The sequence below is a fragment of the Asterias rubens genome, chromosome 19, assembly GCF_902459465.1.
Source record: "Asterias rubens chromosome 19, eAstRub1.3, whole genome shotgun sequence".
NCBI classification, from domain to species: Eukaryota; Metazoa; Echinodermata; class Asteroidea; order Forcipulatida; family Asteriidae; genus Asterias; species Asterias rubens.
The window spans coordinates 6,316,371-6,329,192 of record NC_047080.1 but is presented as its reverse complement, the minus strand read 5'-3'; the positions used below and the strand labels follow the sequence as shown (position 1 = coordinate 6,329,192).

Sequence of the window (12,822 nt, the reverse complement as noted above, 5' to 3'; positions counted from 1 at the left end):
CCCGACTTTCAAAAAATCTGTAAATAATTCATGCATGGGTGAGAACTTCATTTTTGTGCAGTAACAAGCCTTCCAATTTGTGAGAGTAAGTCCTTTGAAGCTCACAAAATTCAATCCAAGATGTCAGGTACTTTATCTTCAGCTCAACCAAGCATGAATTATTTTCAGACTTTTTGGTGACATATGAAAGTTGAGTCCATAAGCTATCCATACATCTAAACCTTTTTCCCCAGAATCATATATATTTTATTCAGCAGCCATTTTAAAAGTGTATAAGTTTTTTTGAGACACACTAGCAATGTTTCTCTGTACTTACCATAGCATTTCATAACAACTGGTGTCCAACGCTTATCTTCCAAACATATACTAGTCTCAGCATTACCATAGTGATGGTAGCCAGCTAAACATGAGTAGGATAGGACGTCCCCTGGGCTAAATGTTCGACTCCTGCTATTGTGCCGGGCATTCTCAACTCTTGGAGGAGGACTGCAAAGAACTAAATTGAAAGAAAACTAATTTAATATTGAAAACAAATGATGTACTTACACAGATCCATTTCTGAAATTTAGAGCAAAATGTTGATCTGATATTTCTTGTCAGTATTCATTTAAATGCAGGAAAATGCATGTACATGTAGACTTTGGGGAAATAGTTTAAGTCAGAGAACAGAGTCTATTCTCTGACTTAAAATTTGTCCCCAAAATAAATGGAGTGTGGGTGGTTAATCAAAAAAACAATTAAATACAGTTCATTTGATTCCTGAACTGTATGTATTGACACTAACTTATTGTGCAAATTTTGCAGTTTTTACAGTCTTTGTCGTACTAAAGTGATAATTTTGACTGTAAAATATTCCTGTAAACTGAAAGATAAAATAATTTCCAGCTGTACTTGATGTACATCACAGTTCCAGTTGAACAAAACATTTTAATTTGAAACAAATTAACAGGTCAGTGTAGATTCTTAACAAATCTACAGTTGAGTGCAGATTCCTAACCTCATACCACTGAGCTTAATTTTATACAAAACAATCTACACTTGTATCACTAGAGTCACGTCACAAACATAGATGAATTACTGATTGTTGTTGTTTAATACTTCTATTTTGCGGGAACATTCAATAATTGATCTGTGCTGTGGATGAATTAATTAGGAATTACAGTGTGAGGACCCGGTCTTCACTGCGTGGTAATGACCGGGTTGGTGGCTAGCGCTGTTAACGCACCCGTTAACTCAAAATTGATACATTTTTAGTGTGTACGCGCAAGTGCGCAAAGTTTTGCAATGAAACTAACATGAATATAAATAAGCATGCAATGCAACGCTCAAGTTTCACACAATGTATGCTGATTAGGGGCCACTTAATCGCTATTTTCCAAAGCCGGTCTTTAAACTGACCGTTAACACAACCCCACGTGACCTGGTTTTTACCAATCAGAGGCTTAAAACCGTCCAAGGTATTTATGAATGTGAAGTGATGTCCTGATTTAAACTGTGATCTTTCTAAATCATCCAATAACATCTTGATGAGATGTACATGTCATCTCCAATTGTGAACTGTCTGTTTCAGTGAACTTGTGTTTCTGTAACACTCTCGTCTCTAAATAAATTGGTGATAAACCCCCCTTCTTCAGCTGTGATGCCACCCAAGGGAACCGTCTCACTCATCAAATTTGTTCCGCGGAGTCACGTGCAGTTTTCAAGAAACTTTCTTGTTCATTGATTGATTGCTTTGACTGTTTTTCCATTATCAGTGCCATTATTTATTTGCTCATTGTTTAGTTTCTTGTAAAGCGCTGTGGTACCTCGTGTAAGAGCGCTGTATAAATGTCTCTCTTATTATTATTACAATACAACCATATGCTAAGATCATAATACCTGTACATCTTGCAGGCTGTGCATTCCACTGGCCAGTTAGCATACAAGAAATCTCTTGAGTTTGAGTTTCAGTGTCCATTTTATAACCATCATCACAGCCTATAGTTGCTACTGATTTATACATGTTACCCGTTGGAGTGACAGACAGGATGACTGTGCCTTCAGCTACCTCTATGTCTGGACAGTAACCCTGGACAACTACATCAAAACAATCACAAACAAGCACACAAATTAAATACTGCTTAAAAAACAATCAATCATGGTTTTTGATCAGAACAGTAAATAGTAATTAATAATAATTGTGGCTTCTTACATAGCGCACATGTCCGTCACCCAGTGACGCTCCTGGCGCTGTAACATACAGTATTTCCTTCCAGATGTGGGACTACGTTTGAGCTATGAGACCTAATTCTGATAGCACCATGTAATGCTTTACAAGATGCTGTGGCGCAATTTGCTGCCGATCGGACCAGGAACACCCAGGCGAACCCCTTTTCTTTTCGATAAGTGCACTGGGTCCTTTTACATGCGTTACATAACACATGGGACCAAGGGCTCAACGTCCCATCCAAAGGACGAAGCAATGGTTAAGTGTCGTCAACATTCGTATCGCATTCGCATTCGCAGTAAGTATGAACCGGGCTATACTAATTACCAAGTGAGGTTTTATGCTGATAACTATTTTGAGTAATTACCAATAGTGTCCACTGCCTTTAAGCAAGACACTTAACCATGATTGCTTCATAAAAGTTTGGGAGGTAGTGTTTTCTGCTCCACCAGCCAGGCTTCTGATGGATAATACTCAAGCCTACATCTGTATGGACTGTAAAGGGGGTGACCTGTTTCAGCCCTAGGAGTTGGTGGCAGTGGCTTCTGGAAAAAAAGGTTAATTGTAGCACACACCTTGAATTGGCGAATTGCATCTAAAACAAATGATTCCAAAATTAAAACAATTTGGGAAATGTATTGTAAATGTTGACTTACAAAGATCCACACAACTCATCCCGCAGGCACCACGACACGTACATATTTGCTGTGTTTTCTTGGGGCAATCCCTTCGCCTGGAACATGCTTGCAAACATCCACTTCCATTACCTGCAGAGCTGTTCGTTAAGCTTACAAGACGAGGACAAATCTCATCTATTTTGAAAAGGGAAAAAAAATAAAATAATCAGGAAATAATGTACTTTAATAGTATGCATACGTAGGCCTATACATGTACATGTACATCATATATTGCACCCAACATGCAGGGTATTTCCAACTAGCATACATTTTTATACAATGTTTACTTTGATGCCAAAAAGGACTTTGTCGTGTGATTGTACATTATTCAAACATCCTCATAAATATCGAAGTCCTATATTATAGCGCACGTATCTACCAAACAAGGTACTCAAGGCGCTGAGTATATACAAACTTTCAGAAAGATAGGTTAATGCAGTGATGAATTCTGAGACCCAATATGTAGCACCTTATAAGGGTTTACAAGGTGCTATGGCGCATACAGCAGCCACAGCCAGGAACACCGGGGCGAACCCCTTCTCTTTTCTTTTCTGGGTTCTTTTACACGCGTTACACAACACATGGGACCAACGGCTTTATGTCCCATCCGAAAGACAAAGCAATGGTTAAGTGTCTTGCTTAAGGACACAAGTGTCACGGCTGGTGATCAGAACGCACACTCTGCTGATCAGAAAGACCAGAGTTTGAATTTGGTGCTCTTAACCGCTCGGCCACGACACTTCATCAAAAAGTGGTAGTGGACATCAGCTTAATTCAAGGAAATGTGTTTTAGAGGATTATCTGGTTCTCTACATCACCCAAACTTGACAATCTCTAGAGGTCTGGGCAAGCAAAACAGCAGTTCTACATCTTTCGTTCATTTTACCAGGGCCTAATTTCATAGAGCCACTAAGCACAAAAATTTGCTTAGCATGAAATTTCTTCCTTGATAAAAACAGGATTACCAACCAAATTTCCATGTGATTTTCATCAGGATAAGCAAACAACAGCTGAATACCAGTGACAAGCAATATGCAACAAATGGAAATTTGGTTGGAAATCCTGTTCTTATCAAGGAAGAAATTTCATGCAAAGCAAATTTTTGTGCTTAGCAGCTCTATGAAATTAGGCTCTGAACAGTTCGAAAGCCAGATAGATTTAACAAACTAAGCACAAATTTGATCCAACAACAGGTTTGGTTAGAATAGACCCTTCCCATGAAATATGTAAATTGCACATAGTGCGTGCGCACTAACGTTTTGGTTGGCAAAATGAGGGAACATCTTACTGTTTGTACACAGCTAATGGCTGCTTGACGCAGACGCGATTGCGTGTCCGCTTAGTGCACAACTCTATGGTGTTTGACAACCAATAGGGTCTGTACGCATGCGTGAATGTAATTAGCATATTTCATGGGAAGGGTCCATTGCTCATATGGATACGATACGTACAAAGTCGTACATAAAATAATGTTACCAATCAAGCTTTACACACAGTGAGAAAATTCCTAGAAAAATACATTGTTTAGTTTTGCATTACCATTGGGTAAGCATGTTGGTGCTGCATCCATAGTCCATTGCCCATCTCCTAAGCATGTCCGCTCTGTACTATTAACTAAGCTGTATCCAGGAGAGCACTCGTAAGTTGCTTTAGCACCATGAGCTCGGTTAGTCTTGTACACAACACTACCATTGACAGGAGCAGGTAATGGTGGACATAGTTTACGATCTACAGGTGGGAACAAAAGTCAGGATATTTTTGAATTATTTTTGAAAAAGTAATTTTGTATACATGTACAGTACTTTCAGCTTTTATATTTTTATTATGTAGAGTACTGTTGCTTGTAGTGTATTTTGTACTGTATAGATGGTAAAACTTAAATTTATTAAATTTTTGCAAAATTGAAGTAAATTTGATCGGGGATAATAAAGTAAAATTGAACTGACTAAACAATCACTTATAACTGTGACTCCATACTACATTTATCCTTGCATGATTTTCTAATTTTCACTGAAACTGAACAGTGATGGCCAATGAACTGAAAGACCGTACAAATAGTTGAAATTTGGGTAATATATAGACTTGTGGTGTGATAGCCATGTCATGGTGGTGACGTAATGATTCAGGTTCCGCGATCAAATACTGCTCTCACGAGATCACAAGAGCAGTGATCTCGTAAGAACTGCTAGTTGCCCACTTCTACTCCCATTAAATGGGACTGTAGTCATGAGAGCAGTAGTCTCGAGGGGCCAGCAGTCTCGCAAGAATACTGCCAGTGTCGCGGGAGTCGCGGTAAAATTCGGAATACGGGTAAGATGTAGATTTATGCAAACGAATTGAGTTCTTACTGTTGATGTTGATGCATCGATAGCCACATACTCCATCACACACACACTTTCTATTTCCATTACAAAGGTCTGTATCTAAGCTACAGCGTTTGTTACTGCAGCCAATGCTAGCAGCGGCTGCTGCTGACTCATCAAATATGCAGTCATTCTCAGGTTCTGGATTGGCTGCAAAAATAATGTAAATAAATTAATACAACAGCATCTGAAGAATTTTAAATTTCTGAGCATGCAAACAAGTTAGGTTACATCAATAATTTCATGTGTAGGTTCTTTCTAATTCTTTGCAATCCTTTACACTCCAGTAATTTGTACAAGTTTCATACTAAACCAAAAGATGGATACAGTTTTTAGAGCACACTGAGTGACATTTCAAAGTTATGGCCCACTGATTTAGGTTTGTCAAATTGTAACAATTAGTGTGAGTGTTATGGACAGTTTTTTGTAAATGGCAATAAATACAAAGACTACATGAATGATACTGACAGGTGTCAAGCTTCTATCTTCCAGTACGCACTAATCCACCAATCAGATGTTCAAACTGGAGGGCAGAATACAAACCCATTTCCAGTGTTTTACATGTAGGTGCACAGTGCGTATTGTGAGTGCCAATGCGTGACGCTCCGTGTACGGACAGTGCAAAAAATAAATTCTAAACATTACGTGCGTGCATGTTGTTCGTTGTTAAATAACGTTCGGAATTTGTTTAACTTTACGAGTTGCACGTGAGACTGGAAGATAAATTAGTTATCACACGTTTGCTCGTGGAATACGAAAAAATAAAGTGCGTCTGTGTCCCATATCCAACGAAAGGTCTCGTTGGATGGGGCGCAGAAGTGCTTCACTTTTCTGCATTCCATACGCGCTTACATGTAGCTGTGATAACTTATAATCTTCAAGTACGCACTAATCCTCCAATCAGATTCGCACAATGGAGTGGTGATAAAAACATTATAAAGATACGTAATCACACACGCGCTCGTGAAAATTCATACGATGCACAGTGCAGATCCAAATGCCTGTTATGTCCAGCCCAAAATGTACACTGAAGAAATTGAAATCAATAAATGCAAGGACAATTGCAATTATAAACACATAAAAACTGTAATCAAACATTATTGAACAAAACCATAGAGAAAGGACCAAAACGGGCAGGAGGGGCTCGTTAGCCATGGGAGGCAATCCACCTAGGAGAAGGTACTCTGATTCCAAACCCGGACAGGAGGGGCTCGTTAGCCATGGGAGGCAATCCACCTAGGAGAAGACACTCTGACTCCAAACCCGGGCAGGAGGGGCTCGTTAGCCATGGGAAGGCAGCTGTCCTAGGAGATGGAAAACTTCGACTTCAAACCAACCGTCTTGGGAGAGGAGTTGCGACCACCCAAGTACTACCTCCGCAATTGAAAAGCCTGAACATGAATTATAATCCATTGATGAATCGTATACTTCCAGCGGCCGGAGTCCGCAGGAACTTAGCTGAGGGGATTCGAGCACGCTCGCCCTGTGAGCATGATGATGACGTTCCTTTAAACCCCAATTTTGTATCATCTTTGGGGAGGGGGGCGGCTGATGGGTGCCGGAGAACCAACGCGCTACTTAGATGTAAGAAGAGTACGTCTATTGCCACCATGAATGTTCGTACAATCAGAGAGGATAGAAGTGCCAAGGAACTAGTGGACAGGATGAGGAAGTACAGAGTGGCTGTGTGTGGGATCCAGGAACATAGGAGGGTGCACACTGATGTCATGAAGGAAACGGTGGTAACCAAGATGATCGAGGATTACTACCTTGTTACGACATCGGCTTGGAGAAACAAAGCCCAGGCAGCAACTGGTGGTGTTGGACTCATACTCAGCAGGGACGCACAGAAGACGCTTATCAGTGTTACCCAGTCTTCTGATAGGGTAATTACTGCCTCCTTCAAGGGAAACCCAGTTCTAACAACCATAGTGGCTTATGTGCCAACCCTTCAAGCACAGGAAGATGAAAAGGTAGCATTTTATAATGCTCTGAGACAAGCAGTTGAGGCTGTCCCTTAGCATCACTTTCTTGCCATCCTTGGTGACTTCAATGCCCGTCTGGGACTGGGGGATGCTCCTTTCACCTACCATCAAGTTGCCAATGACAATGGTAAGCGTCTGATAGAGCTGATTGAGGACTACTCTCTTCTCGCCAATAACACCCAGTTTGAAAAGCGTAAGGGAAGGCGCTGGACATGGTTGTCTCCATCAGGTTCAAAGGCCCAGATTGACTTCATCCTTACCAGGCAAAAATGGAGGAACAGCGTACTTGACTCTTGTGCCCACAATACTTTCTCTACAGTTGGTTCAGACCATAGAGTTGTGGTGACAAAGGTGCGCCTTAGTCTCAGATCTCCATGTAAGGCAGCCACTGGAAGGGTTCAGTATGATTGGGGGAAACTCCGAGGAGACAGTAATCTACAGGAGAGGTACGCCATTGAAGTCCGCAATCGGTTCCAGGTACTGACTGAGGATGAGGAATCTGCAACCTGCCGCTACGGGAAATTCATTGAAGCAAATAAGGAGGCTGCAGAGATCTGCATGAACAAGGTTCCTAAGGTGAAAAAGAGGGCAAAAGCCTCAAGGGATCCTCGTGTCGTCATAGCAAGAGAGGAGATGCAAGTAGCCTATAATTCACTAGTAGCAGATTACAGCTGCAACAAACAAGAACAATATGCTAGCAAGAAAAAGGCTTTAGCTGAAACCTACGACCTTATAGAGGAGGTACTATTCCAGAAAATCAGTGAAGTGGAACAGGCTCATGTTAACCAAAAACATTCATTGAGCTGGAAACTGATCAACGAGATCACTGGTAAAAAGACATCCAAGCCCTCTCAGATCAAGGGAGACACAGATGAGCAATGGGTAGACGCATGGTATCGTCACTTCAAAAACCTACTTGGAGACGCACCAGCTGTGCTTGAAGCTCAGGAGGAGGTAGAACAAGTGTTCATTGATCTTGACATAGAGGATAGTCCCTTCAGCCAGGAAGGGTATGCCAAAGCACTGAGCAGTCTCAAGAGTGGAAAAGCCTGCGGGGAGGATGGTGTTGTCCCAGAAGTCCTAAAGCATGTCCCCATCAACGACATTATGCTTGATTTCATCAACTGTGCATATGAGAAGGGAGAAGCACCAGATCAGTGGAGCACAATCAATATCATCCCGGTTCCAAAGGCTGGTGACCTTACTTGCACGGACAACTACCGAGGAATAAGTCTCACCTCTTTTGTCTCCAAAACCTTTAACCGCATGTTACTTAACCGGATACGGCCAGTGCTAGACCCGCTCTTAAGGGCAGAGCAGAATGGGTTCCGGCAAGAGAGGTCAACGGTGGGGCACATCATCGCGCTGAGGAGAATCGTTGAAGGAGTCAGGCACAAACATCTTCCTGCAGTCATCACCTTTATCGACTTCCGTAAGGCGTTTGACACAATCCACCGGGACAAGATGATGAACATCCTCACTGCCTATGGGATCCCAAACAGGCTAGTTGAAGTGATCGGGTCAACATACGCAAACACCAGAGCAAAGGTCACTTCACCAGATGGGGTCACCGATTTCTTCGACATCCGAGCTGAAGTACTCCAGGGTGACACCTTGGCCCCCTTCCTCTTCATCATTATCCTTGACCATGCGCTGAGAAAGGCAATTGGCGGTAGAGAAGAAGAGCTGGGTTTCACCTTAGTTCCCCGCAAGAGCCGACGTGTGCCTCCTGTGACAGTCACTGACCTGGATTTTGCGGATGATATCGCATTGGTGTCAAACACGATTGAGCACGCCCAGGACCTGTTACTGTCAGTCGAGGAGGAGTGCCTGAAAATTGGCCTACAGCTGAACACAAAAAAGACCAAGGTGATAGCTTACAACATCAGTGACCCTCCTGTCCACACGAGGGAAGGCACAACTCTTCGTTTTGAATCTGACTTCAAATACCTTGGATCCTGGATCAACTCCAGTGAAAAAGACCTGAAGATACGAAAAGGACAGGCGTGGTCCGTGCTTCACAGCATGAAAAAGGTGTGGTCATCAACGCTGAGTGCCCGGCTGAAAAGATCACTATTTGTCGCAACAGTGGAGTCAGTGCTACTATACGGAGCTGAGACCTGGACCCTCACCACCAGTATGGAGAAGTCTCTGGATGGCTGCTACACCAGGATGCTGCGTATGGCCCTAAACATCCCCTGGCAGGACCACATGAGAAACTCCAACCTGTATGCTGGCTGGCCAAAGGCCACAGAGAAGATCCGTGAACGCCGACTCAAGCTCGCTGGGCACTGTGTCCGCCACTCGGAGCTTGCCGCTTGCCCAACCATCCTCTGGGAGCCCACCCAAGGCAAGGCCTCGCGTGGGAGAAGATGTCTCTCCTTTGTAGACACACTAAAACGAGACACCGGCTTGACCAGCGCTGAGGAACTTCGCTCCTGCATGCTGGACCGGAACATCTGGAGAAAACTCACTGGGCAGGCTCGAGGTTCTAGATGGCGCTCGACATGATGATGAAAACTAAAACTTTGTTAATATTTCATGGTAAGAACAGCAATTAAATCGCTACCATTTTCCGAACTTATAACATATTCTGGGGGCGACTTTGCTAGGGGCGACATTGACTTGGGGAAAATATGTAACAACCCGGGGGCTTAATCATGCTGAGAAAAAGTTTCCTGTCGTTGGTTATCCTCAAACATTTATAAAATGATTGATTTTTGGTACTAATCACTAGTGCATTATTATGCCAACATTCAAATGAGTCCAAAACATCATCCAACCTCGAAAGTTCAAAACAAAATTACTATCTGAGAGATTGAGTTTCATTCTGCTTTAGTCACTAGATGGATCACGAGAGGTGGTTACTATTTGGGATTCTATGGTGTGCCAATATGGGGAAAATATTAAAATATTTTAAGTGAAAATTACAACAATTACTTTTTTTTGATTTACTGCATACTGTAATAAATTCCGATAAGCGTAATAAATATTAAGTCTACATTAAAGAGAAAATATCATAGATTGGTTTCTTATCTCCTGAAACCAAACATTACTGGTCTGAAATGGGGAAATTGGATTGTTATGAAGTGTGTGTGTTTCAAGGGGGGTGGGGTGTTTTACTTTCATGCCTTATGATATCTCTGGATTCTAATTTAGTAGCCAAAATGCCTTAGGACAAAAATGAAATTAAATTTAAGTTAAGTAGTAATTAAATAATATTTTTGATTTATTTTGCACGCCATACTAGCTTCTGAAGATTCAATAAAATACCAACCAATGAAAGGTGTGAAAACATATGACGTTGCTCCAATGTTGTGCATGCATAAGCACTGTTAATGGCGGACTGTCTCTCGCAACGCAAAACCAAAACTTAAAAAATTTCAACACACCACGATGAAGTGTAAGCGTTATTGTTAAAAAATTGTATAGATGATTTGAAAAAAAAAGCATTTAGTTTTTGATTGTGAACAATTTTCCTGTTATCCTACTGAAAACACATGACACCAGGATACGTTACACGGTACGAGTTGACTTGGGTACGAGTTGACCTGGGTACGAGTTGACTTGGGTACGAGTTGACTTGGGTGTAATATGTTGGGTACGAGTTGACTTGGGTATCGAGTTGACTTGGGTACGAGTTGACCTGTTTCGTCCACCACCACCACACCACCGTAAACCTGTCCCCCGATGCTGTATTTTTCAGAATTAGTCTGTCAGAGGGAAGGACGGTCCTTTACTCTAGCAGTGACTCTCTTTCTATAATGCTACAAAAAGTACACATTACAACATACATTACCTTATAAATTATACCCATCACTTTGACTACGAAGTTTATTTGCCAATCCAAGGCGCAGGCGACAGCACAGATCCGACATTAAAATTCCACCTTTTTGATATCGGCGGGGGACCCAGCTAATAACTAGTATAGCGCCCTCTTGAGACACAATCGTACACTAACTACTCAATCGGACCAGTACCAGCCCGTTGGGCCGGGAGATCGCTATGCGGATTATCTCATAATAGAGCTATGATCTCGATGTATAGATTTCACATGACCCGAATTAGATTTAGTGTTCGTAAATTCAATAATATTATAAGCTTTGTTTGAACAAAAAAATTCCGACAAAGGTGGTGGGACAAAAAAATTAACAAAGCCAAGTATATTCATAATTTACTTGCGCACTGAGAATTTCCATTTTGAGTAGGCCTAGCTATGTTGCTGCTGAGTGCGATGTCACTACGCTAACTGGTTTAAAACGCGAGTTTTCCCACGCGAATTCATGTGACCCTTGGAAGTAATTGCTAGGCCTACAAGTAGGCTACATGTCAACTCCAGATTGAACATAGACATCGTGTCACTACAAAACACTGTTAGTGTCAATGCGGACGAACAATTCGGACCTCAGTGAAATATGCATTCAAAACAAAGATAAATTAAACTAAAAAGGGTTATATGCCTACAGCCTTACACAGTGGTACAGTATTATTGTTTGGCTCTTTTAATTTAAAAAAGGAGTTCATAGTATTTCAATCCCCTTCGTCAGCAATTTCATTAAAATAAGCGTAGGCTAACCGCCCCCCCCCCAAAAAAAAAAAAAGACTTTCAAAAAAACCTTACATTTTTGCCCTGGTAAACAACAGGGAAAAGGCAGGGTTTTGAAACACCATGTGGACTTACACACGTCCACACAAGGTTTCACAAGTGTTGAAGAATATTAATTAATTGTGCATAGAACAAAGTAATGTCTACAGAGTGAGCTTTTCTCCGGGGACGTTGGTTACGACCTCGGCGGCGGTATGTAGAATCATGGGAGGGGAGTAATCTTCCTCCGTGTTTTACACCCTGTCGACACTCACGCACACTAGTGTAGTCATCTCCAATGTCCCGCACACTTTTCATTTCAAACTCACGTGTCTGTACTTGGTGGCTACAGCTACGTGAGGATCACCTCGCCATTGTGCATTGGAATTCATGGCAACAGTCTTACACAGCCAGCTGTTGCCGATTCGACTAAAATACTTATTTTCTTTCGTGCAGTTTTAAAAATCTCGGAGCTGTGCCATTCAGACACTAGGTACATAAGCCACATGACGCGTGACTGCGGCCGATTTCACGAAACGCTAGATTAGTCCTACTTCGAGGATGAGTTACCCGTCCTAACTTAGGATGGTTCAATGCGATAGTGAACTTTAAGTCCTAAGATTAATCCTAAGTTAGGATGAGTTTGGTGACATCGACGGGCTGGTCACTTATTTTAAATCAAACTTGGTAACCCAGAAATATTTCCGCACAAGACACAGGGTTCACACAAGAAAACATTAACCGAGGTTTTTAAGCAAGCACGTGATCGAGCGTACAGAAAAACAAATCTGGCAAAATACAAACAGTTTGACATACAAGGCAGTGTCAGGAAAACGTGATCGCCTAGTTTTCATATGGTGTCTTAATCAAAACTACCCCCATACAAACTCACCTTCAAAAGCAACCAGGTTGGCAGTAATCATTAATAACAGGTACATTAACCGCGCCGTTGCCATTGCAGAACTGTCCCTTCAGCACACCTAATGGTATATGCAACCTCGTGGCT

At 41.9% G+C, this 12,822-nt stretch overlaps 1 protein-coding gene across 1 annotated transcript in view; it reads right to left on the bottom strand.

Annotated features, from left to right (window-relative positions):
* The window catches only part of LOC117303324 (sushi, von Willebrand factor type A, EGF and pentraxin domain-containing protein 1-like), a 57,624-nt gene extending 44,802 nt beyond the window's left edge, over window positions 1–12,822 (bottom strand). The window contains exons 1-6 of the mRNA XM_033787491.1: window positions 12,709–12,822; window positions 5,232–5,396; window positions 4,423–4,611; window positions 2,863–3,018; window positions 1,879–2,076; window positions 317–496 (exon numbers count right to left, since the gene is read on the bottom strand). Of these exons, the coding sequence (XP_033643382.1) occupies window positions 317–496; window positions 1,879–2,076; window positions 2,863–3,018; window positions 4,423–4,611; window positions 5,232–5,396; window positions 12,709–12,772 (952 nt within the window). The 5' untranslated portion in view covers window positions 12,773–12,822. The remainder of the gene's footprint in view (window positions 1–316; window positions 497–1,878; window positions 2,077–2,862; window positions 3,019–4,422; window positions 4,612–5,231; window positions 5,397–12,708) is intronic.